The following is a 22,709-nucleotide window of genomic DNA, read 5'->3' on the forward strand; positions in this document are numbered from 1 at the left end:
ATTCTGCATTTAGATATGTTCTATGCGAATAGCAACACTCGCACGCTTACATCTTCTGATGCCTTGTCACAATGCTACTGGCTCCAGCTTCAAAATATAACTGCAATTGGGGCTTCTCGTGTGGCCGACGATGGATCTTTTCATCTACTGATGAACGCCTTCTGATGGAAGGACGATGTCAGGATCACCCGTAACCTCAACCGGCAACAAACGAGGATTCACCACACCGACCTGCTTCCACTTGCAGCTATGGTAAGAGACGAGGATAGTCTGAAATCTTCAATTATCCTCTGGATGAACTTCCGGATCGCTATCAACGGCCATATTACCAATAAATTCTCGAAGGATCGAGCTTCTTCGATGCCACTTCTATCGTTGGTCGCCTTTCCTTATATAACTGATTGCTTATTCCGATTATTCCGAAACTAGTGCGGAAAAAAGACCTCTCCTCACAGTGAATCTCTTTTGGATGCTGTTTGGAAAGCTTCGGTAGACTAGTCGTTTACTTCTTCCACGTATACTGGTTTGGTCACCATACAGACGTATCCTTCCAGAGAAAATCTGAGCAATCTACTCCGGAATATAAAAGGTGAGGGTATGGCCCAGGCGGTGGGAATATTCAACATCTGTTACCGGTTATGACTGTTTGTGCATCAAACACAGTTCAGACAACAATGGAACTCGCTTCGAATTACTTTTTGTTGGTTCAGATCACACTTGGTATCCTTCTATGCAGAGTATTTTTTTACGCCCTCGTATTATCCGGAATGTAACGTAATGCTTCGTAATTATTTTTGAAATCTTTAGTGAATTAATTAGAAAACCCGAAGTATTCATATTTTTCGAGAGAGATTCGAAATCTTAGACGAGTAGCGTCTAACTCCTACTAGCATCGTTATTGCTATGGACAACGTCCTTAGCGACTTCCATATTCGACAGCCACTACGGACCGTTCCATAAAAAACATAACTCCCCAAACGGCGAGGGTTTATGCTTTTAGAAGCACAATCGTGGTTAATCTATATCCGGTGAAATGCATATTTATTTGGTCTCAACTGTAGCATCGTTCAAGCCAAATTATCCTGCAAAGAGGACCCGGCGTACGCGTCTCCGATTCCACATGCGTAACCATGATGGATTCTCGCAGTCAAAAAAATACAAACTGGCAGACGGACGGACAGGCACTTTGGAGGAGAAAAAAAGGTTAAAACCAAAGTTACGTAACTACTGAAACCAACGGTGCAAGGAGCTGTTTTTGTCTAACAACTAAAGCCAACCGGCACGGTTTAGAGAGAGGACCTTAATTTTCTCATTACTCAAAAGAGACCCTTAACATTTCGCGAAATTAACGTTAAAGGTACGGCTTCAGGCGACAGAGAACAGATGAGAGCGCATCTAGATAGCAAGAGAGCTGAATCAAATATCGATTAGAAACCTTTAAGTTTTGCACAACAAGGTTATTTTTTATTTCATTGAAAATGTCGGGTCTCGTTCAAAATAAGCACTATTTGCGGGAAGTTTCGCTGTTTTGGTTCAATTGAAAGATTACTGCAGCTGAAGTTCATCGAATGCTAGTGGAAGTTTATGCTGAATCAGCACCATCGGATAAATCTTTAAGACGCGGAATCGATCCAAAAGGAAAGAAATTGAATCCTACAAGAGCTGAAACTGAGAGCCATTCAACATTAAAAAAATGGGTGGTACAAAAGCAAAACGCTTCTATAGCGAATCAAAGCCTAAGAGGAAAATTGGAGTCAGTGCGACAACCAGAAACGCCAAACGTCGTATGTAAAGCCGGATAGTCGGCAACATCAAAGTCGAAGCCGAATACCCCTGATGGCAAAGTAGTAATGCCCTGTGTTTGGCGATCTATTTTGAACTTCTAAGACCTGGTCAATCCATTACCAGAGACTTATTATTCCCTTAAAAGAAAGCTATGTCCGTAAAATATCCTGACACGAGTCCATAATATTTCACCTTGACAACATTCGGCCTTATCTTTTTCCGGGTTAAAACCATTTGGAATACAGTGGATGGAAAGTTTTGGTTCACCTGCCTTATAGCCAAAACCCCGCCTATTCTGGCCAGTATTTGTGTCGATCTATTCAAAACGTTTTGAGTGACATTCGCTTTATTTCTGAACAGGGTTTTGAAAATTGACTGAAGATGAAAGCTTTTTCCGAGACAGAATGCATAAGTTGCCATGAGAGAAAGCAATGGCCAACGATGGACAATACTCCAAATGATATACTGCTTCGTGTTATCTTCCAAATAAATATTAATACTTGCCAGTAGATGGCTGGATACCAATTGCTGATTGTGGGCCCACCATTGTGATCCTAGTGAGCTAGTCTATCAGCTTCGAATTTCAGCAGAAGCTGGTGGCATTCCAGATAATTGCCTAGATATGTTCCTACTATTTAGAAATGTGCCGTTAATTATTACGCCTAGATCATCAGCAAATACTCGCCCCAAGTCTTGCGTGTCCTCTAGGAGCCATAGCAAGTTGTCCATTACTAGGAACCATAACAATGGAGGGGGAACCCCTCCCTGTGGGCCCCCTTTATGACATCCTGCCCCAATATACTTCCATCCAACAAATATGTGGATCTTTCTCCATTCTAGCATGTGAATGATTGAACTGAATGATGACGGGACGATTCGATGCTGTCCCACTGCGCCACAAATAGCCGCGAATGAGGCATAATGGGAGGCGCATCCGATGTCCATCACATCATCTAAGGCATACTTCTTCTTCTTCTTCAAGTAAATTAGCCATTTAGGAATATATGTACTCCCTGTGAATAGAGTCTTTCCAGTCTTTTTAGTAAAAATGGAAATTAGTCTGATTGGTCCGAAACCTCTGCGTCCGTGGGTTTGCCTAGTTCTGGAAAAAATATCACATTTTTGTCACGCCACTTAGTTGGAATGTAAGCGTGTGTTAGGCATACAATGCATATATTCTGAATATATAGTCCGAAGGCATTCATTCTTTTGATTAGTAGAGTAGTAATACTGTCATCTGGGCCAGTAGTACGTTTAGTTTACTCGCCCAAGTCATTCAATTCTATCATATTAACCAGATTCCAGTCTTTCGATTGAGGGCTGTTTGAATCTGCAGTCCTTGAGATGATATTTTGGATACTGTCTAGGACATGTGCTTCAGCACACGTTTTTTGCATCACTCGACTTTTTGCTTCACAGGAACGCGGCTGCTGGGTACTTGATGAATTTGATACGCCACCCAGAAATTGGGCAGTAAATTTTTATTTAAAACGTTGCCCAATTTATCCTTCGCGGATTCTGAAATGGAGTGGCTAAAGGTGGATCGGATCCATGCCTATTACAAAATTAATGCATCTGTGATCCGAGTGCGTGATATTAGTTGATACCTTCATTTTTGGCGTATTGGATAACTCTATTGAATGTTCTGCGGTGAAGGGAGAACTTTGTTCACGTCATAGGAAAAATAGGCAGAGCACCAAAGGATCTCTTTATCTCCCTGTTGATTTTTTGGGTTAATTTTGCCGTTGTGATGTCGCCATTCCACAGAATGTTAACCAATATAGCCTGAAGGTTTTTAAAAGACCTTCAGACCATGCATAAGTAGCGTATACAAGAGGTGAGCATATCGAAAGTTTAGGGTCCTTTCCACCAGCAACCCACAGTTCTTATGTGAGTTATTTACACATCTTGCAGGTATTGGTCGAACAATATTTTGAAAATATTTCACTATATCCACGCTTCGGATGAAGATGCCGTGTGCTGCATGAGCTCTTTGTAATTCTTCGGAGCCGACATTTGCAGCATGACGATCTCAAGCCCATACTGGAGTAGGCGGCCCGTCAGAAACGCCAATAGTTAGGAGAATTTTGTTCTTATTGGCCCTCTTTGCTGCTTTGCTGCCTAGCAGTATCCGAGTGGAGATGTTGAGACATTGTAGACATCACTCTCGATGCCTGACAATGCACTTCTTGAATGATAATTGTTCGAAGACATTCTTCAAGATTAGCTCCGCACTACGTTGAAGGAGCAGCAATATTACTTGAGGTAATCGTTTGTGCCTTCGTTGGTAAAGTTAATATTTTACAGTATACACTCTCCAACTTAAAGCGCAGTTTACTACTGCGCCAAGATGCAGTCGTTACACCTAGGAGGAGTTTGCTGCTTACCTATTCTCATTGTTGAGTGTAACCGCATGTATTGGATTTCCGCCCGAAGACAGATGTACCCGTGAGTTAGACTTTAGTTTCACCAGGTGACGCCACCTTGACCCCTGGGTCAGGAGTGCTGACAAAATTAGCTTGCTGCGGTTAGACCGTTAAGACTGCCCCCAAATTGAATTGAACCTCAATTGAATGGGAGGAGAATTTAAGCCTAGAATCGAGTTGCCTCAGATTTCCTTCTCAGGTTTGGGTCACCGTCACCCTCAAGGCTTGATTTGTATTTTAGTTTTTTTACAGTTGATAATCGGCTGCTATTGCCTTCCTTTGTTTTACCAATCTTGACCGATCTCCTTTATGAAAGACAAGGCTGACTAAAATTCAACAGCCTCCACCGCCTTATTATTGCTGGCTTATTTTTCGATCAACAGTAGATTTAGGAGTTGTTTTCTAGATCTGCGTAGCAAGCGAGGTGCCGACATTAGCTGCTAAAAGGTTCACCAGTTCAATGGCCGCTTGCCTTCGCACCATATTAGCGCCACCTCATGCTGGGATGGAGAGTTGCTACCATCCAAGTTCAACATCGACCGATAATATGATTTAGCTGACGCTCGACAATGGGAGAGCTCTCTTTCTAGTCGGACGGCAGATACCTTGGGTAATTCTCCTGAGAATGTTGATGAGCATTCGATTTTCTTTGTCGACTGCAAAGTAGGTCGTTGGCGTATAGCGGTCGATATTAGTGTGTTCACGCCGTATTCTGATGGAATAATTTCAATTTTTTCGATTACTAAGGATTAGCATCTCCATAAAAGTATATTTAGAATTTGTGGTGGTCTAGGTAACTTCAAGGATAAAAGAAGCTTAAAAAAACTAGAAGTAGAGTCATAATCAAGAAGCGGTTATTTATTTATTTCCATTTTGCATATCAATAGTGCATCAGTCTATGCCGAAATCAGGATCGTATTATACTGTGGCTATGTGTATATGTGGATGGATTGGATATCATCAAGTAGACTAGATAGCAAGCCACCTCTTAATGACGTAGTACAAAGAATTGAAAAGCAATTCGTGTTTATAACGCTTGTGGAGATTGGTTGTGCAGACTGCAACCCCTAATCTGAAATTTTCATAAATCACGTGTTTCTTTCTTAAATACCGCATACATATCCAAGCCCACGTTGGGCGCCATCTGTTCAATTGAAATTATCATTAAAACGAACTTGATTTTTTTAAAACTTAAGCGATGACGGCTTTACGGTTTCTTATTAGCGCAGAGGCAAATCGTCAGACGCTGCCTCACCTCTGCCCTGGGAACAGCGTGACCGAAGCGGCTCGCCCCTACGTGGACCAAAAAAAGGGGGTTGCTCCCCATTTGGTCCGGTCCAACATTAAATTGATGCGGAGGACCCCATAATTCTCAAAAAAAAATATTTGATTTTTTTAATTTATCGCTTTTACTTGTATATATATAGCCGACATGGCTAAATGACTACAATTGTCACATGAAAGTTACGGCTAGAAAATATTCAAAGGAATGACTGACACCATCATATTTGAATTCGCCGTAGTACACGTTGTTCTGTCTCATCAATTGTGTGGCGCATGCAATAAACAATGCATGATCAATGGAAATGGGTTGAATAGCCCGTTCGTCACTATATTTCAATCCTTTTTTCTCAAATGTTATCTTGAATGCATCGAATTACTCACTTTAATTTTAGGAGCCCCCTATCTCCAATTTGATTCCGAAGGATATAAAGTGCTTGCAGTTTTCACTGAATTTATTCAAATAACAAAAAAAAAAACAATCTGATCTTCTAGAAGACTGCAATAGTTTTATAGTAAGTTATCCTGCATGGCAAGTTCAACCGAGGTTCCGCAAAATTTGCGGGGCAACGAGGTCTGAAACTCAGGGACATTGGACGTCAAAAATATTACCCAGATGGTACAAAAGCAAATCGCTTCTATAGCGAATTCTAGTCTGAGAGGAAAAATGGAGTCAGTGCGAAAACCAGAACCGTCGTATGTAAAGCCGGATAATCGGCAACATCAAAGTCGAAGCCGAATACCCCTGATGGCAAGGTAGTAATACCCTGTGTTTGGTGGTCTATTTTGTAATCCTAAGACCTGGTCAATCCAGCACCAGAGGCTTCTACATGCAAAATTTGCGGGGCAACGAGGTCTGGATTTGATTTTTCATGTTTTTGTCATATGTCATTGAAAATAGATGGTTTTCGTGTTATTTATTTATGAGGCAAAAGCAAGTACCAAGGCGGAAGTTTTTTATCAGGATTACTGGGATGTACGCTTTAAATTTTATTTGAATTTCTTGGCTCCTCCAGCGCTTTTCGGTAGTCGCTTCCTTTAGAGAAGCTATGCAAAATTGAGTCTGGGTCGTAAGAGGGAGACTCCCCACCGCCATGATTCGTAAATATGACCAGACTTTAAAGATTTCGTCCTTTCGAGGAGAACTTCATCTCGTCAGTATACTTTGCCTTAAACTATCTTCCCACATGTTACAAAAATAAGCTCACTTCCGCATCACCTTATTTGCATTACAATTCTCAAACAAAATTTCAAAAAAGTGTCAACACATTAAACATTCAAATATTCAAGCACAAAATGTCCTTACGTTAGGGCCTTATTACGTACTCCAAAATCACAACTGTCTGTTGCTCTTCTTTTATTTAACACCTGAACTTCCTCGACACCCTATCCCGTTTCTGCTGCAGAGCATTCGCGTATTTTGCCTTTTCTGTCGTTGAAGAGGGAAAATGTCGCTTCCATGAAACTACACATAACTTTGAAGAAGTCATCTAACATTTTATGTTTGCTTTTCTTCTACTTCCAGGTTCGCTGACCAGAATAATGGCAACAACGATTCGGTCGAATGGTAAGTCTTGACCTCGTTTTGATGGTATGTCTGCATGTTGAATGTCCTTGTTCCGCCTTAGAAGCTTAGGAGATGTCTTATTACGAGTTAAATGGAGAAGCACCACCGAAGAATCAAGCTTTAAGTCGGAAGTGTGTACTTAGAAATGTAGAAAAAGTGGCATATGTGCCTTGTTTGTGTGCGGGCACCTTATGGCAAGATTTACGCAACAAGGATTTCATGAGAAGGAGAAAGTAAAAAGCGAGTTTGCAAATTCACCTAATGACAATGAATGCCATATGGGGGTATTGTTGGCGTTGTAGAGGAAGTTTTTGAACACTCCGCAATATCATAAATAATTCAGCCTGCATTAAAACTTCATTCATAATTTGCCGTGTGTGGGTGTGGTCATATTGGTAGAAAAGTAGTCAGAATACATGTCAACACCTTACTTTGTTTGAAATTGTTAGGGGCAACAGGAGAGGTTTTTGAAGGCTTCTTTGCTCAGCTTTAAACGTGGATTTCCTAAAATCAGCAAGAAACGTAATACGTAGTTGAGTGGTCACGTCAATTTTATGTGCAGATTTCTTGGTCTTAAGTATTGTTGAAAGTTTTTCTAGTTGTTTCTCTCTGATAATTAAGGATGACTTGATGTAAACACGTACAAGTCAGTAAATTATTTTTCTAGTCTTATTTAAGAAATGTTGTTAATCAACGCTCTTCCGCTTCCGAATGGGAAAATAGTTTTTGAAAATGGGCAGATATTAAACAGGCTCTACATGAAAACTGAAAATGGAATTTCTTTGTTCTCAATGGATCATATAATTTACGAACAGCTGAACACAGGGTTGGGATCGAGGGAAGGTAAAGGCGACCAATCATACGGTCATGTATCTGTCTGAAAATCCCTTGGGAAACATCTTTGGCTTTGATGTGTGCTAATCATCTGGTTTGTGGATTTGCTCTTGAGAAAATATATTCTGTTGCAGCCACCAAAAGAGAAAACGATCTACCAATGGGCGCGAGTCTTCTGGCATTAGAGACTTAATAATCTTCACCGACGGGTTTTCAACCAGGTACTACTTATTAAACTAACATATTGAAAAAAATCGCGTGACGGTGCCAACTAAATGTAGCCAATATAATGAAGAGATAGAGATGGCCTGCACTTCATATCCAGCTGCCTGTCCTTCTCAGACTTCAGACGAAGATAGAATTTGCGCTCTCTATGCTTTCCCTGGTTCTGGGAGGTGTTTCCGGATTTGCAAAAGCCTGTGAATGCGACAAGCGGAGGGCTACTGAATGGACGGTTTTAAGGGACAGTACTAAGAGCCTCAGTGCTTGGAGATGTGGCTTTTCCCACCGAACTAAACTAACTAATTGCTAGATTTGGAGTCACATTGTTGGGAAGTGACGTTATTTTCGAAATGAACGCACCCATTTTTACTAAACACATTCAATTTTAATTGAAAGCACCCGAAATAGTTTTCTTTTTTGGGGCAGGGTAGGTGAATGCATTTACGCGCAGATTGTTGTACTCCCGCAACGGCACGCTGTCGGACTACCAACTAAATATCCCCCCATCATCAAGTAATTAGCTTGGAAACGTTTGTCACATTACTTCGGGCTAGCCCCCGAACTCTCCCGCCTTGCGGAGCCTTCAAATCAGGGAATTTTTTCGCAACACGCCTCCACTTGTCAGCACTCTTCAGCATCTCTTCGATAATGTTCTCTGGAGAGAGATTGTCTGTGATTAAATAGAGCTGCTGACATCCTACCTTCCACAAGAAAAAAGGTGTGATGAGCGTCGTCCACAACTCCATTGCAAAACACACAATCAGGAGATCGTGCCTTTCCAATCTTATACAGGTAAGACTGAAAATCTCCATGCCCACTTAGGAGCAGAGCAAAGAAATATTCCGTCTCAGCATGCTTATGATTCATCCACGCACAAAGCCGCGGAGTCCATCTCTCTTTTAGTCAGGATGACTACTTTGGTTTTTTTTCCAGTGCAAGATTGAAACCATAAGCAGTGATCCATCCATTTACCCGTCGCATCAATATGCCAAGTATGCTTCCCAACTGTCCGAAAGTGAGTCCTGCAACAAGTGCCTCGACATCATCTGCATAACCGACTCTTGTCCGGCTCTAGGATGGATCCCTGCGCTACCTCCGATGTGACCTCCATCTTCCTCCGATTCTCTAGCGTCTCATAGAGCAAAGAGAGGTTTCTCAGATAATCCCTCAATATCTATGCGAGATATTTCAGCAGGTGGAAAGTATTATCTAATGCGCCTAAAAACGTGTTTTCATCTTAGGGAATTAAAGGCATTTCTGACGTCCAGCACTACGGGGAGGTCCATATAACTGCAATGAATACAATTTGAAATGGTGGAAATATATCAGTAAAATATTTCACAACAACATGTTTTGGAGCCGAGTATTTATGTCATCCGTAAAACCATTTTTCCAATCAAAAGAAGGGTGTGTGTTATTAATGTATTACGATAGGATGAGCTGCGATTAATGTTAACCTTTTCCTGATAATTATTTTGCTCTGATCAATTTGCTTGACAGGCAGAACAGACTATGAAATCTATCATGAATCCAAACCATAATTGTCCCCATGTTCCGCGGTTAAATCGATGTTGGATAATCGTCGACTCAGCTATGAAAAGCTACGGAAATTCAGTATTCATAAACACGGGAGCGCACAATATCAACAGACTATATTCATAATTGTTGATCAGACAATCCAATTGAATCAGGGCTTTGAAGCTGTTTGACTTCCTCATTCAAGATCGTAACAATAAACTACGGTACATACATAATGTAGTCAGTGTTGCGTTCGCCCATGATTATTACTCTGATTTGACTCAGTTACTCTTTTACACCTTAATCGACTAGCCTTCGAATCCATTCACGATACAAATCCTTTTACGACCAATGAGCCGGGACCTCCCGCTAGGACAGTCTACGCTCTAACTGCTGAGCCATCCGAACACACACAGACACAATTGCGCTTTAAAACAGCCCGCAGCCTCAATTTGAAGTGACATAACATTTCATAATATGGTCAGTAATACAATTGTCCCCCTCCTCGATGCGTGACCAGTCCTCTGCCAAGGCCGCTTTTTAATCACATCGTCCAACTTGCCAACTTGCCTCCTCTACTGTTTTGCGCCAAATGCCCTTAGGACGACCGCATCATCGGCCATCTAGGGAGGGTGGATTCCATTACACGGCGTAGCCTGCTATGCCATTGTCAACCTTCCCTAATGTGTGGCCTATCCAATGCCATTTCCCTTTTTCCGATCATTTTGCACACGAGTGTTAGGTCTGTGTGCCGACCAAGTTTTTCATTTGAGATAGTGTCAGACCAGCGTACTCTTATGACACGTTGGAGACAAATGTTAACAGAGGCATGGATCTTTTGAGTGATAGCGGGGGTCGCTTTCTATGCGCTACTCCCATATAGCAACATAGAAAGAACACAACTGCACAGAGCAGCCTCAACTTAACCTGGGTGTTGAGATAACTGCATTTCCAGATTTTAGACAGGGCAGCGAAAGCGGATCTAGCGCTGTTAATGCGTCGGGTGGCATCCATAGAAACCACGCTTCCTAAATATACAAATAGATCGACATTTTCAATGCTCTTCCCAATAATGCAGATGAGGAGAGTGCGATGATCCGTAAGACTGAGAACCTTGGTTTTATTCGTATTTATTTTCAGTTCAACTCTACTTACGTATTTTTCTAATTCCGGAGCCATTTGTCCAAGGTGCTTGACCCGATGAGAGACCAAATGAAGTCTCCTGGTTAAGGGGTTAAGATGAGAAGCTGACCTTGCTTTTTACTTTGTCACCTGGAATGAGATCCTCTCTCATTGTCGCAATTTGAAGGTCTTTGTGGATGTTTTCGTTTTTCGTATACCAATGTGCACCGATGATCCACGGTATCCTGGACTGTTATTAAAAATACTATTTTAATGGCAACCCAAATTCCTCAGTAATCTCGGGCAGATTATTCAAGGTATATGCTGTCAGATCAATAAGATAGCTCTTCCGCTGTCAAGGGACAGCTAGATCATATGAGGTAGATCATATCAGCACGTATCTTACTACCCACATCCAAAAGGTAAACCCTAAATGTACTACCGATAGCCAAAATATTAGAGTAAGGTATTGTCAAAGCCCACCCGGGCATTTAAATCACCCATAAAATACCTTAGGAAGCCCCTCCTGCACTATGTACAGTTACTCAGAGAAAGCACTCTTCTTCACTATATCGGAAATTTCATTGTAGGCTTGTCATACTCTTCAACCTGGATTGGAAACTTGCCATCTAGATGCTGTCAGGTCAAGGCCTTGCGGTAGCAGTCACTAACAATCCAATATCGGATTCGCGTCTAACGTCACTTGACTTTCCAAACTACGAAAGCATAAGAAGGATCGGAGTACTATCCATGATGGGACATTCTCGTTCGAGTTAGTGTAAGCGAGCATTTGTGGCATTCTTGATGCTGTTATCGAGAAGCATGCGCACATTCTAGAAATCAATTGTTAGCGTTTTCAATAGCCAAAGGTCATCCCTTTTCATGGTGTTGTTGATGTTTCAGCATCAGTAAAATTTCGAAATTCGTAAGAGGGAAATGGATGTTACAATAACTGCCGCTAGTAAAGGTATTACAGGTGAAGTATTGACAAAAGATTTTCCAACCATCTGAAGTACGTTATCATTGATGCTGGCACAAATATATTTGGCCAAACCGAAAAAAAAGGCCAGACTGACTGGTTCAATGTTGAATTGAAGCTAGTAATGAAACATACATGTTTCGGTAGGCGGATCCTCTAATTCGTATGGGTGAGGATGATACGTGCCAGACCCTGCCTCCGATGGAGTGATGGCGTAGACCAGGACGCTAGACAGCTTTTAGGGGTATTGAATAGGTGAACCTCGGCACAAAACTGTGACGTCTGGAGTTTCGGATACCGGTTGTCGCGCCGTTGATGATGATGATTATAATGAACGAAACGTAAGACTGATGCTCTTCAGGCAACGCTACAATCTCGAAGAACGCGGACCAGCGCTGAGCTATGTTATGAACTTCGTCAAGCGGAGAAGCGGCTTCAAAGACAGCAAAGGGAAACCCGCGAAAACTTACATGTTTTTTAAATTGAGCAGCATAAAAAGCGACCGCAGCAGGCGGGGAAGCTTTACCAACAAGTCGGCAAGATGAAGCATGCTCGTTCTGCGGAGACAAGGAGGTAAATGTGACTTCCATCCATATGGATATCATCGAATAATTTGAGTTGAGTATTTTGATGAACTGCTCAAAAACCAGAGTATTGGCTTGAATTCCTGGTAATTCAGGGCGGTAGAGAAATGCTGTCACCACCAAGTAATGGGAGAAACAGTGCCAGGATGAATTTACACCCATACTGTTTAAATATGGGGGCGACCAACTATACGAAATGGTGCACCAACTTATGCTCAAGGGTTGAAGCAATGAGTGAATTCCGGATAGCAAGCAACGACAAGTTATCTGCCTCATATGTATAAAGGGTAATGTCACCCAATTTAGCAATGATATTGATATTGTTGAATACCATCTATAAGATATTCTCCGCTATCTTGCCTGACCGAATAGCTTCAAGCGACCAGAACATGATCCATCCATAGCAAAGAGGATTGTCTGCAGGCAAATTACCAACACATCAGAGTTTCTCTCTTGGAATATGACCATCAGTTGCACCATTTCTTCCTTGATCTCAAGACCCTACCGCTCACCTATGTTCTATAATGGGTTATTCAAGATTCCCGCTGTTGATTCATTGATACGTTTGTATTTAAAAAACACATTGGAATTCTCTAACGCCGATGCTAGCTTCGTTTTTACTAAAATCGTTTGTTTTAAACCCAGGCAACCTTATGATGGGTCTAAACTCGAACAAAGGGTGGTTAATAGCGAAGGAGTGGTAGTTACACAAGTCCCCTTCTTGATAGTTAGACGAGTCTTCTAGCTGCGGAAGAAGTGTAAGAGTTCATTACGGACATCTTCTACAGAACTCCAGTAATACCTGTACTTATTACCATTGGTCCTATTACATTTTCTGCTTAGCGTTAGGTCAAAGTTCTATCTTCGGCCGGTTTTCTCATGAAGATCAAGTAAAGGAAGCTATATCAGCTATTTCTTAGCCTCAGTTTAGTGTTTATTCTACTTTACATAAGAGTAAAATGGAAATATTTGTCCGTTTAGTTCAGTGCGAATTCCCTTAGGAGAATAGTAACAACACAGAAGTTCACAAGTTCTAGACTGGATGCTGTTGCCCGTAAAAATGTCCTTCCTGTACAGTTTTACCCTGGCCACAGGCGGCTTTAAAGTCGATGAAAAAATGGTGCAACTGATGTTCATTTACCAACAGTTTTTCCATTGCTTGCCGCACAGAGAAAGTGTGATCTGTTGCTGATTTGCCTGGAGCCTTTTTGGTATGGGCCAATGCTGTTTTGGGCGTATGGGGCTATCCGACCTTGCAAGATAGCGGAGAATATTTTATAGATGGTACTCAGCAACGTGATACCTCTATAACTGCTGCACTGTGTGATATCTCCCTTTTTATGTATGAAACAGATAATGCCTCTTGACCAGCCGTCAGGCATGGATTCGCTATTCCACACCTTGAGCACAAGTTGATGAACCACTTGGTGTAGTAAGTCACCTCCGTATTTAACCAATTCGGCTGTAATTCCATCGGCTCCTGGCGACTTATGATTTTTTAGCCGATGAATTGCACGGACTGTTTCTCCTAAACTTAGTGCTGGCAGTATTTGTCGGTCGTCTTCAGTTGGCGGGACCTCCAACTCGCCGATGTTCTGCTTGTTCAGTAACTCATCAAAGTACTCAACCCATCGCTCCAAGAAGCCCATTCTGTCGGAAATCAGATTTCCCTCTTTGTCTCGACAGGATGAACATAGAGGTGTGTAAAGCTTCATCCTGCTGACTTGTTGATAAAACTTGCGTCCTTGGTGCGGTTGTTCTCTGTACTTTTCGAGTTCACAGACCTGTTGGTTCTCCCAGGCTTCCTTTTTTCGTCTGTGAAGTCGCTTTTCCGCTCGCCGGAGTTCGTGATAAATCTCCGCGCGTGCCCGCGTTCTTTGAGAATGCAGCATTACTCGGTATGCAACATTCTTCCGTTTCGTTATTAGTTTATATTCATCGGCGAACCAGTCGTTCCGACTCTTTTTGCAGCTGAGGCCAAGTATGTTTGTGGCCGTATTTATGATAACGTTTTTCAGGTTGATGCTTCATTTCTAGGATCTCTGTTGAGTGCGGTGATTGCGGCATCCATTTCCCTCTTACAGGTGTTGTGGTGTTGGCTTTAGTGCTAGCTGTCACCTGAATGCCACCTGTTAAAGTCTCCAAGTATGATTTTGATATCATATCCGGGACAGTTATCGAGGGCTCGTTTTACTACCTCGTAGAAGGTATGATTCTCCAACTCTGCAGTCTTCTCTATAGGTGCGGGAACGTTAATGAGGCTTATATTTCTAAATTTGCCTCGCAAGCGCAGAGTGCATAGCCATTCGCTTATGTTTTCAAAGCCGATGACAGCAGGATTCATTTTTGGGCTGATTGAGAAACATACTCCGAGGACATGGTTCACTGAATCAACACTATAATATATGGTGTAGCGACTCTTCTCCAGTAAACCGGTCCCTGTCCAATACATCTCCTACAATGCTGTTACATCAGCCATATATTGGGACATGGTATCGGCTAACTACTTGGCAGCTCCGTCTCTGTACAGGGAGCGCACGTTCCATGAGAAAATGCGCAAATCGTTATTCCATTGTCATTGCCGGGTTTGTCGTTGTGTTATCTGTCAAGTCCGAGGCTCCTGTTGTGGCTTCGTGACAAGTTATTTTCCGTGTAGTGGTGCCAGTCCTACCCAACCCCCAACCTGGAGGACCAGTTGATACAATTTGTCCCGTTTTTAGGCGCAGGAGATTTGCCTTCATCCTTCTCCGTCTGCAGTTTTTCATAAAGAAAGAATTCCCAGCGATAACCACGTGGATGTGGACATAGGTTTGGTATTAGAGCTGCTGGTGTTGGTTCAGCAGGCGTAGGTTTTATGTCCCATCGTAGGTACCAATCCACGTTTCGCACTAGGACCTATACTACCCTTTGATCACCACCACTTTGACGGATACCACTTGTTTCCCGAAAACCTTGTTATATTGAAAGTGTTATATAGAGTTCACCAGCGCCCATTGCATTTTCTTTATTTCACAGTTGTGGGGTACTTTTCATAGGAGGTTTATAATTTGCGTTTCTTAGACTTTCCAGAAGCTAGGAGGAGGCGGTGTTTTTTTAAACAACGCGCTTTGTAACAGTGCTATTGGAGACCTGGTATGAAAGCTATTCAGTGATATTAGGCACTGAATGATTTATTCACCAAATTTCAACTTCTGTCCTGGTTCTCGCCACGGAAGGTCGGGGTTCAAATCAAACCGGTTGCGGAGATATGTGTATCGTAAATGGATCTCAGATACAAATCGACTTTGCTGCAAATAAATACCTGAGTCAAATCGGGGTGATAACCACGGGCGAGCGCAATTCTGAAAGCATTGTCTCCTAGTGTACCGTTACAGTATTGAATGAAGTACTCTAACACACTTTAACGCCCAGGTCCAACTGAATTGTGTTACTAACGATTATTATTGCTGTTACATTCTGAATGCAGTCCATTTCTTTAGCCAACTGTTCGACTGTCATGGAAAAAGCATATAAATAAAGAACAAAGCTAATATTATTCCCTGCTTCAAATACCTTTTTCTCTGATCGTACTCAATCCAATGAAACTATCCTTAAGGTTACTAGTCATCATATATATATATATATATATATCAAGGATGAAGGAAATTAAGGACGATTAACTGTAAATACCAAACGAAATTTGAAATCTGTTGCGTCATCAGCATTCCCGAAACTTACATGTAAGCGTTTTATTTACTCATGTGAGCGTTCTCACACTGGTTCTCAAATCTCTAAAGATATATCTAAGAGAAAAATCCGACCCACTTAGACCTAACTGCCCATCAATTTGCTGTCAATTAAATGAAGCGAGAATGCGAGATACTATGTAAGGCTGTAGTTAACAAAATCTACACTTGCTTCCTTCACTTTGATCGACAGCTTCCGGGATTTCATTTTTTTCTTCGACCTATATTTGCTAATTACTTATCCCTTTTATTTTTCTTTTGGTAAGAAATCGTCAATATATGGGGTTTTCTCTAAGGCGACGAATTTCGTCGTCATGGTTCCAGTTAGATACCAACATATGTCACCTGGGTTACATTCCACATTCGCTGGTCCTGAATCTCTTCATTTGATTCTGTATCCTGACAGCCATATCAAAGTTACAAGTTCATACCGAAATTAACCTTATAAGACTTCTGCCCCCGTATTAACTGTACAGCAAATGGTTATCATATAATTTGATTAACAGCAACCCTGAAACTTTCACCATAGCGTAATGAAAACAATTAATTTTTACGCTACAAGAAAATTTGAAGAATGACGACTGAACAACTCCACAAATCGCATTTTCATGCTCTCTAATGTAAAGATATAAATCAAGCAATTAGATTCATTGCTGTCATGATGTTATGCCTTCCTCTACTTGATATCATAAATCATTACTTTATTGTACACGCTTTTCTTTTCTCAACAGTTCCAAGAGAAATAAAATATAATTGAAGTTCGCTTCATGGAGGGGAAGATTAGAATGAGATTAAGAAACTTTTTCAAAGAGGGTAGGAGACAAAATTTCAGAACTGCTGGACGAAGTGTTCATATTATTTTTTTAAATCTACAGGAGGAAGTAGATAATCTCCGTTCTCGGACTTTATTATAAAATTTCCATCGGATTGTCTGTAATAAAGCTTGTAGATAGCATTAGGCCGCAGATTGTACAAATTGAATAAATTCGCGGATTCATTGAGTATTCAAATACTATATTGGGGGTTACACAAAGCTTTCAATAAGATCAATTCTCTGCCGATATTGAAATGCAATAATTTAATTTACTGCCAACCATTGTTTGCCGCATGCCATTCATTTGGAAGCAGCTAGACTAAGTGATTGCGAATAGAGTGAATATATATACACGAAGACAGTACCCAACATGGTTAAGGGTCGTTCAACAACACCAGAGCGGTTCTTCGCCCTTGAATGTTTCGGCGGTTATGCCGTCAACCACCAAGGGCGGGAGATCTAGGCGTCGTATGGTTTGGACGAACCAACTTAACGAATTTATCGTCCGCGCCTATTACCGTGTCACGGATTTGGAACGGAATCCATCAGGGTACAGACATCGACTGCATGACGCGTTCATAACTCGCTGCCCGGAACTAAGTCATGTTCCGGAGCAGAACGTTGTCAATCAAGACCGGGTGATACTGAATAATAACCGAGTTGCCTTACCAACTAGGCAATAAATCTTCCAAGAGGTTTCACTTGAGCTCGGGCTGGAGTCATCAAATTACCGGACTAGTCAAAGGAGTAACACAAGTACTCCACCTGTAAGGCACTCCATGAATCCAGTAGTCAGGAGAAGCTTAGTAACTGGGGATGTCGACCCAATTTATAATGAGGCTTTCACCGCATTCCAGATACTCCCAAACGCTAGGCCAAAGATCCCAAAACTGAAGTTTACTTCGGCAGCTACTAACATCATTGCTGCCGTTGACAGAATTTTGGTTGATCGTTTGGCTAGCGAGATTACTGCTACAGAGGTCCACAGCCTGATCTACGTTGCAGCTGCCACGGTTATTCGTCTCCATAATCAACATTTTAGAGCGAATAACAGAGGTATGCGCAGAAGGACTTTACCGTTCTGGGTGTTTCGACTCAACAAAAGAGTCGAAAAGTTGACGCAAGCACTCCTTGCAAATCCATCACCATGAGTGCACAGATGCGTTGCGAACATCATTGGAAACTACCAACTGCCCAATGATATGCCAATCGAAGAAATCCTCGAGGTGCTGAAGCAGAAACTTGCGGTTTGCTCCAATCGTATCCGTAGGTATCAAAAAAGCTTTCAGCGAAGGACAGACAACACCTTGTTCTTCCAGAACCAACGGGGATTCTACAAAAATCTCACCAACTCAAGTCGGGAAAGCAACCTCGATCTGGATCAGGCAGAAGACTTCTGGAGAAGTGTTTGGAGCGAATCCAACCGTTGCAATTTAGAAGCAGCGTGGCTCCCACACCTTATGCGTTCATGCGAGGCCCTCCCCGAAATGATCATGCCTGATGTAACTGAAGTCGACGTTGAAGCAGCCCTTGACAAGGCAGGTAACTGGAAGGCGCCAGGAGTTGACAAGATTCACAACTTCTGGCTGAAGCGGTTCAAGAGCACTCACAGGATATTGGCAAATCAATTTAATCAGATAATTGCCGATCCTGATTTAGTTCCACCATTTTTCACCCAGGGGATAATTTTCCTCATCCCCAAGGAACAGGGTGCCTCTTGCCCTTTAAAATGTCGACCAATTGCTTGTCTTCCTACCATCTACAAGGTCTTCACTTCAGTTCTGTGCGCAAACATCTCAAAACATCTCGATGTTCATAAATTGATAGCTGAGGAGCAAAAAGGATGCGCAAAAGGCTCCCGAGGCTGCAAAGAACAGGTTATAATCGATACGGTAGCTGTAAAGCAGGCTGTCCATCACAAACGAAATATCTCGACAGCCTACATCGATTATAAATCAGCCTTTGACTCCATATCACATTCGTGGTTACTACATGTGTTACGCTTGTATAAAGTCAACCCGAATGTCGTTCTTTTTCTGAGAACAGTAATGAATTGGAGCACGAAGCTATCGGTATCCTCACAAACATCAGGAGAGATACCAATCAGGCGTGGCATTTTCCAAGGCGACTCTCTAAGCCCACTGTGGTTTTGTTTGGCTTTGAATCCGCTATCCCATCTTTTGCATGAAAGCAAATACGGGTTTCAAGTCAAGCATGGCATATTGTCGAAATGTACATTAAGTCATTCGATGTACATTGACGACATCAAATTGTATGCCAAAGAGGAGAACCAACTTCGCTTCTTGTTGGACATCACCATCCAGTTCAGCAGGGATATCGGCATGCAGTTGGGTTTGGAAAAATGTCGCATAAAAACAATTGTTCGGGGAAAACACACCGACAACGAAGGATACAGCCAAAATAACATCCGAATTGAGGGTATGGATTCAGACGACGTCTACAAATACCTCGGCATATTGCAAGCAACAACACCTGCTGTGGCAATAATGAAATCTAAGTTGCTGGGGGAATTTGAACGGCGTCTGGATCTTGTCCTTAAAACTGAGCTGCACGGGAAAAATAAAATCATGGCAATCAACACCTTCGCCATTCCCGTCCTTCTATACACTTTCGGTGTGATACAGTGGAGTAATACTGATTTAGAATCTGTCAATAGACGGATGAGGGTAGTTCTTGCAAACAACAACATGCACAATAGAGTTGCCGAAAAATTGAGGATCACTATCCCACGTCATCAGGGAGGAAGGGGGTACTTGATTTAAAAACGTTGCACTACAATCAAGTGCATTCTCTTCGTGAGTTTTTCTATGAGAAACAATCCTCTAGCCAAATACATCAGGCTACCGTCATGGCAGATAATAAATTATCTCCTTTGAACTTGAGAAGCAGAGAATGGGATCCCATGTCGAATGCTACTTCTGTCCAACAGAAGATCGACATGTGGAAAGAGAAATCCATTCACGGAGGTCATATAAAAAAAATTTTGTTGTCAGGTATTGACATCGAAGCCTCCAACAAGTTGTTGACAAATGGTGTACTTTTCTATGAGACCGAAACATTCCTAACTTCAATTCAGGATGCTTCGCTCCCAACAAAAAATTATAAACGGTACATTCTTCACAATCACCAACTCCAGTTGTAGATTATGCAACTGTGAAGAGGAGACCATCCAGCACATAACATCTGCGTGCAGGATGTTGAGCAGTACCGAGTACACCAATCGTCATAACTCCGTCTGCAAGATTCTCCATCAAAACCTTGCGTTGAAGTATAACTTAGTGGCAACCTACCATCCTTACTATAAGTATACTACGCAGAGAATCTTGGAAAATGATCGGGTCAAACTACTGTGGTATCACACTATTGCCACCGACCACAGTGTTGATCATAACAGACCCGATCTAGTTCTGCTTCTGAAGGAAGAACGAGCGTGCTTTATAATCAATGTAGCCGTACCGTTGGACCGGAACACTGTTGAAAAACAGCACGAAAAAATCCGGAACTACAAAGATCGAAATAGTCCCAGTAGCAATTTCAGCGACGGGATTAGTCCTGCAGAACTTACATAAAGCGCTGAAAACGCTCAGGGCTGGACTATACATGGAGATGCAAAAAGCGGTTACCCTTGCAACCTGTGCTATATTCCGAAGAGTCCTGTCCGGTAACAATCTGACCTAATGGGTTTCAGTCTTGATCCGCACTGTCTTCGATATAAAATCCATGTCTCTGTAGTGTAGAACCTCCGCGTCATTGGCTGAAGTGTTTCCGACAATCGGGATGTAGTAATACATTTTCGCATGGTCGCACACACTTTGCGTTAAAACGCATCATCGCTGTGATGCGGGCCTTTGGATGTTGCCTTCAGCTCATCCTTAGGTTGGTCGCCCTCGGTCCGGTTGGGCGGGAAGAGGGTCCGTGGGCTTTTTTAACTATACGTGTTTTATATCTAGAAGCCCCAATAAATACTTTCTAAACCCGATGTCCTTTTAAGATGGCTGGAAAACGAAGAGAACTTCCGGCAAAATACATAGGGTTTTCTTTATAAAATTTTTCTATAAAATATAAGAGCTTCAGCTTAGCCTAAAGTCTTATCAAATAAGACTCAAGATTCAAACTAGGATTTCAATATTATTAGCAAATGTGAAGAAGTTAACCTACAACAGATACAAACAAGTCGGGAAACCGGAACCTGGATGCTTCAAGTATGAAAGGTTTTATCATCATCATCATCATCATCAACGGCGCAACAAACGGTATCCGGTCTAGGCCTGCCTTAATAAGGAACTCCAGATATCCCGGTTTTGCGCCGAGGTCCACCAATTCGATATCCCTAAAGCTGTCTGGCGTCCTGGCCTACGCCATCGCTCCATCTTAGGCAGGGTCTGCCTCGTCTTCTTTTTCTACCATAGATATTGCCCTTATAGACTCTCTGGATGGGATCATCTTCATCCATACGGATTAAGTGACCCTCCCACAGTAACTTATTGAGCCGGATTTTATCCACAACCGGACGGTCATGGTATCGCTCATAGATTTCGTCATTGTGTAGGCTACGGAATCGTCCATTTTCATGTAGGTCGCCAAAAATTCTTCGGAGGATTCTTCTCTCGAACGTAGCCTTTCTTGCTAAGAACCCAAGTTTCCGAGGAATACATGAGGACTGGCAAGATCATAGTCTTGTACAGTAAGAGCTTCGACCCTATGGTGAGACGTTTCGAGCGGAACAGTCTTTGTAAGCTGAAATAGGCTCTCTTGGCTGACAACAACCGTGCGCGGATTTCATCATCGTAGTTGTTATCGGTTGTGATTTTCGACCCTAGATAGGAGAAATTGTCAACGGTCTCAAAGTTGTATTCTCCTATCCTTATTCTTCTTCGTGTTTGACCAGTGCGGTTTGATGTTGTTGGTTGATTCGTCTTCGGTGCTGACGTTGCCACCATATATTTTGTCTTGCCTTCATTGATGTGCTGCTCGATCTGGATGAAGGCAGTTTGTACGTCTCGGGTGGTTCTTCCCATGATGTCGATATCGTCAGCATAGGCCAGTAATTGAGTGGACTTGAAGAGGATCGTACCTCTTGCATTCACCTCAGCATCACGGATCACTTTCTCGAGGGCCAGGTTAAAGAGGACGCATGATAGCGCATCCCCTTGTCGTAGACCGTTGTTGATATCGAAAGGTCTTGAGAGTGATCCTGCTGCTTTTATCTAACCTCACACATTGGTCAGGGTCAGCCTCGTCAGTCTTATTAATTTCGTCGGGATACCGAATTCTCTCATGGCCGTGTACAGTTTTACCCTTGCTATGCTATCATAGGCGGCTTTAAAGTCGATGAACAGATGGTGCAACTGTTGTCCGTATTCCAACAGTTTTTCCATCGCCTGCCGCAGAGAAAATCTGATCTGTTGCTGATTTGCCTGGAGTGGAGCCTCTTTGGTATGGGCCAATGATGTTTTGGGCGTATGGGGCTATCCAGCCTAGCAAGATAGAGGAGAATATCTTATAAATGGTACTCAGCAACGTGATACCTCTATAATTGCTGCACTGTGTGATATCTCCCTTTTTATGTATGAGACAGATTATGCCTCGTTGCCAATCGTCAGGCATTGATTCGCTGTCCCATACCTTGAGCACAAGTTGATGAACCACTTGGTGTAACTGATCGCCTCCATATTTAACCAATTCGGCTGTAATTCCATCGGCTCCTGGCGACTTATGATTTTTTAGCCGATGAATTGCACGGACTGTCTCTCCTAAACTTGGTGGTGGCAGTATTTTTCCATCGTCTTCAGTTGGCGGGACCTCCAACTCGCCGAAGTTCTGGTTGTTCA

At 42.3% G+C, this 22,709-nt stretch overlaps 1 protein-coding gene across 1 annotated transcript in view; it reads left to right on the forward strand.

Annotated features, from left to right (window-relative positions):
* The first annotated feature begins 7,028 nt into the window (after positions 1–7,028).
* Positions 7,029–22,709, forward strand: part of LOC119659515 (FERM, ARHGEF and pleckstrin domain-containing protein 2) — a 449,110-nt gene continuing 433,429 nt past the window's right edge. The window contains exon 1 of the mRNA XM_038067657.1: positions 7,029–7,059. Coding sequence (XP_037923585.1) covers positions 7,035–7,059 — 25 coding nt within the window. The 5' untranslated portion in view covers positions 7,029–7,034. The remainder of the gene's footprint in view (positions 7,060–22,709) is intronic.

This window comes from Hermetia illucens, chromosome 1 (assembly GCF_905115235.1).
Source record: "Hermetia illucens chromosome 1, iHerIll2.2.curated.20191125, whole genome shotgun sequence".
Taxonomy (NCBI): Eukaryota; Metazoa; Arthropoda; class Insecta; order Diptera; family Stratiomyidae; genus Hermetia; species Hermetia illucens.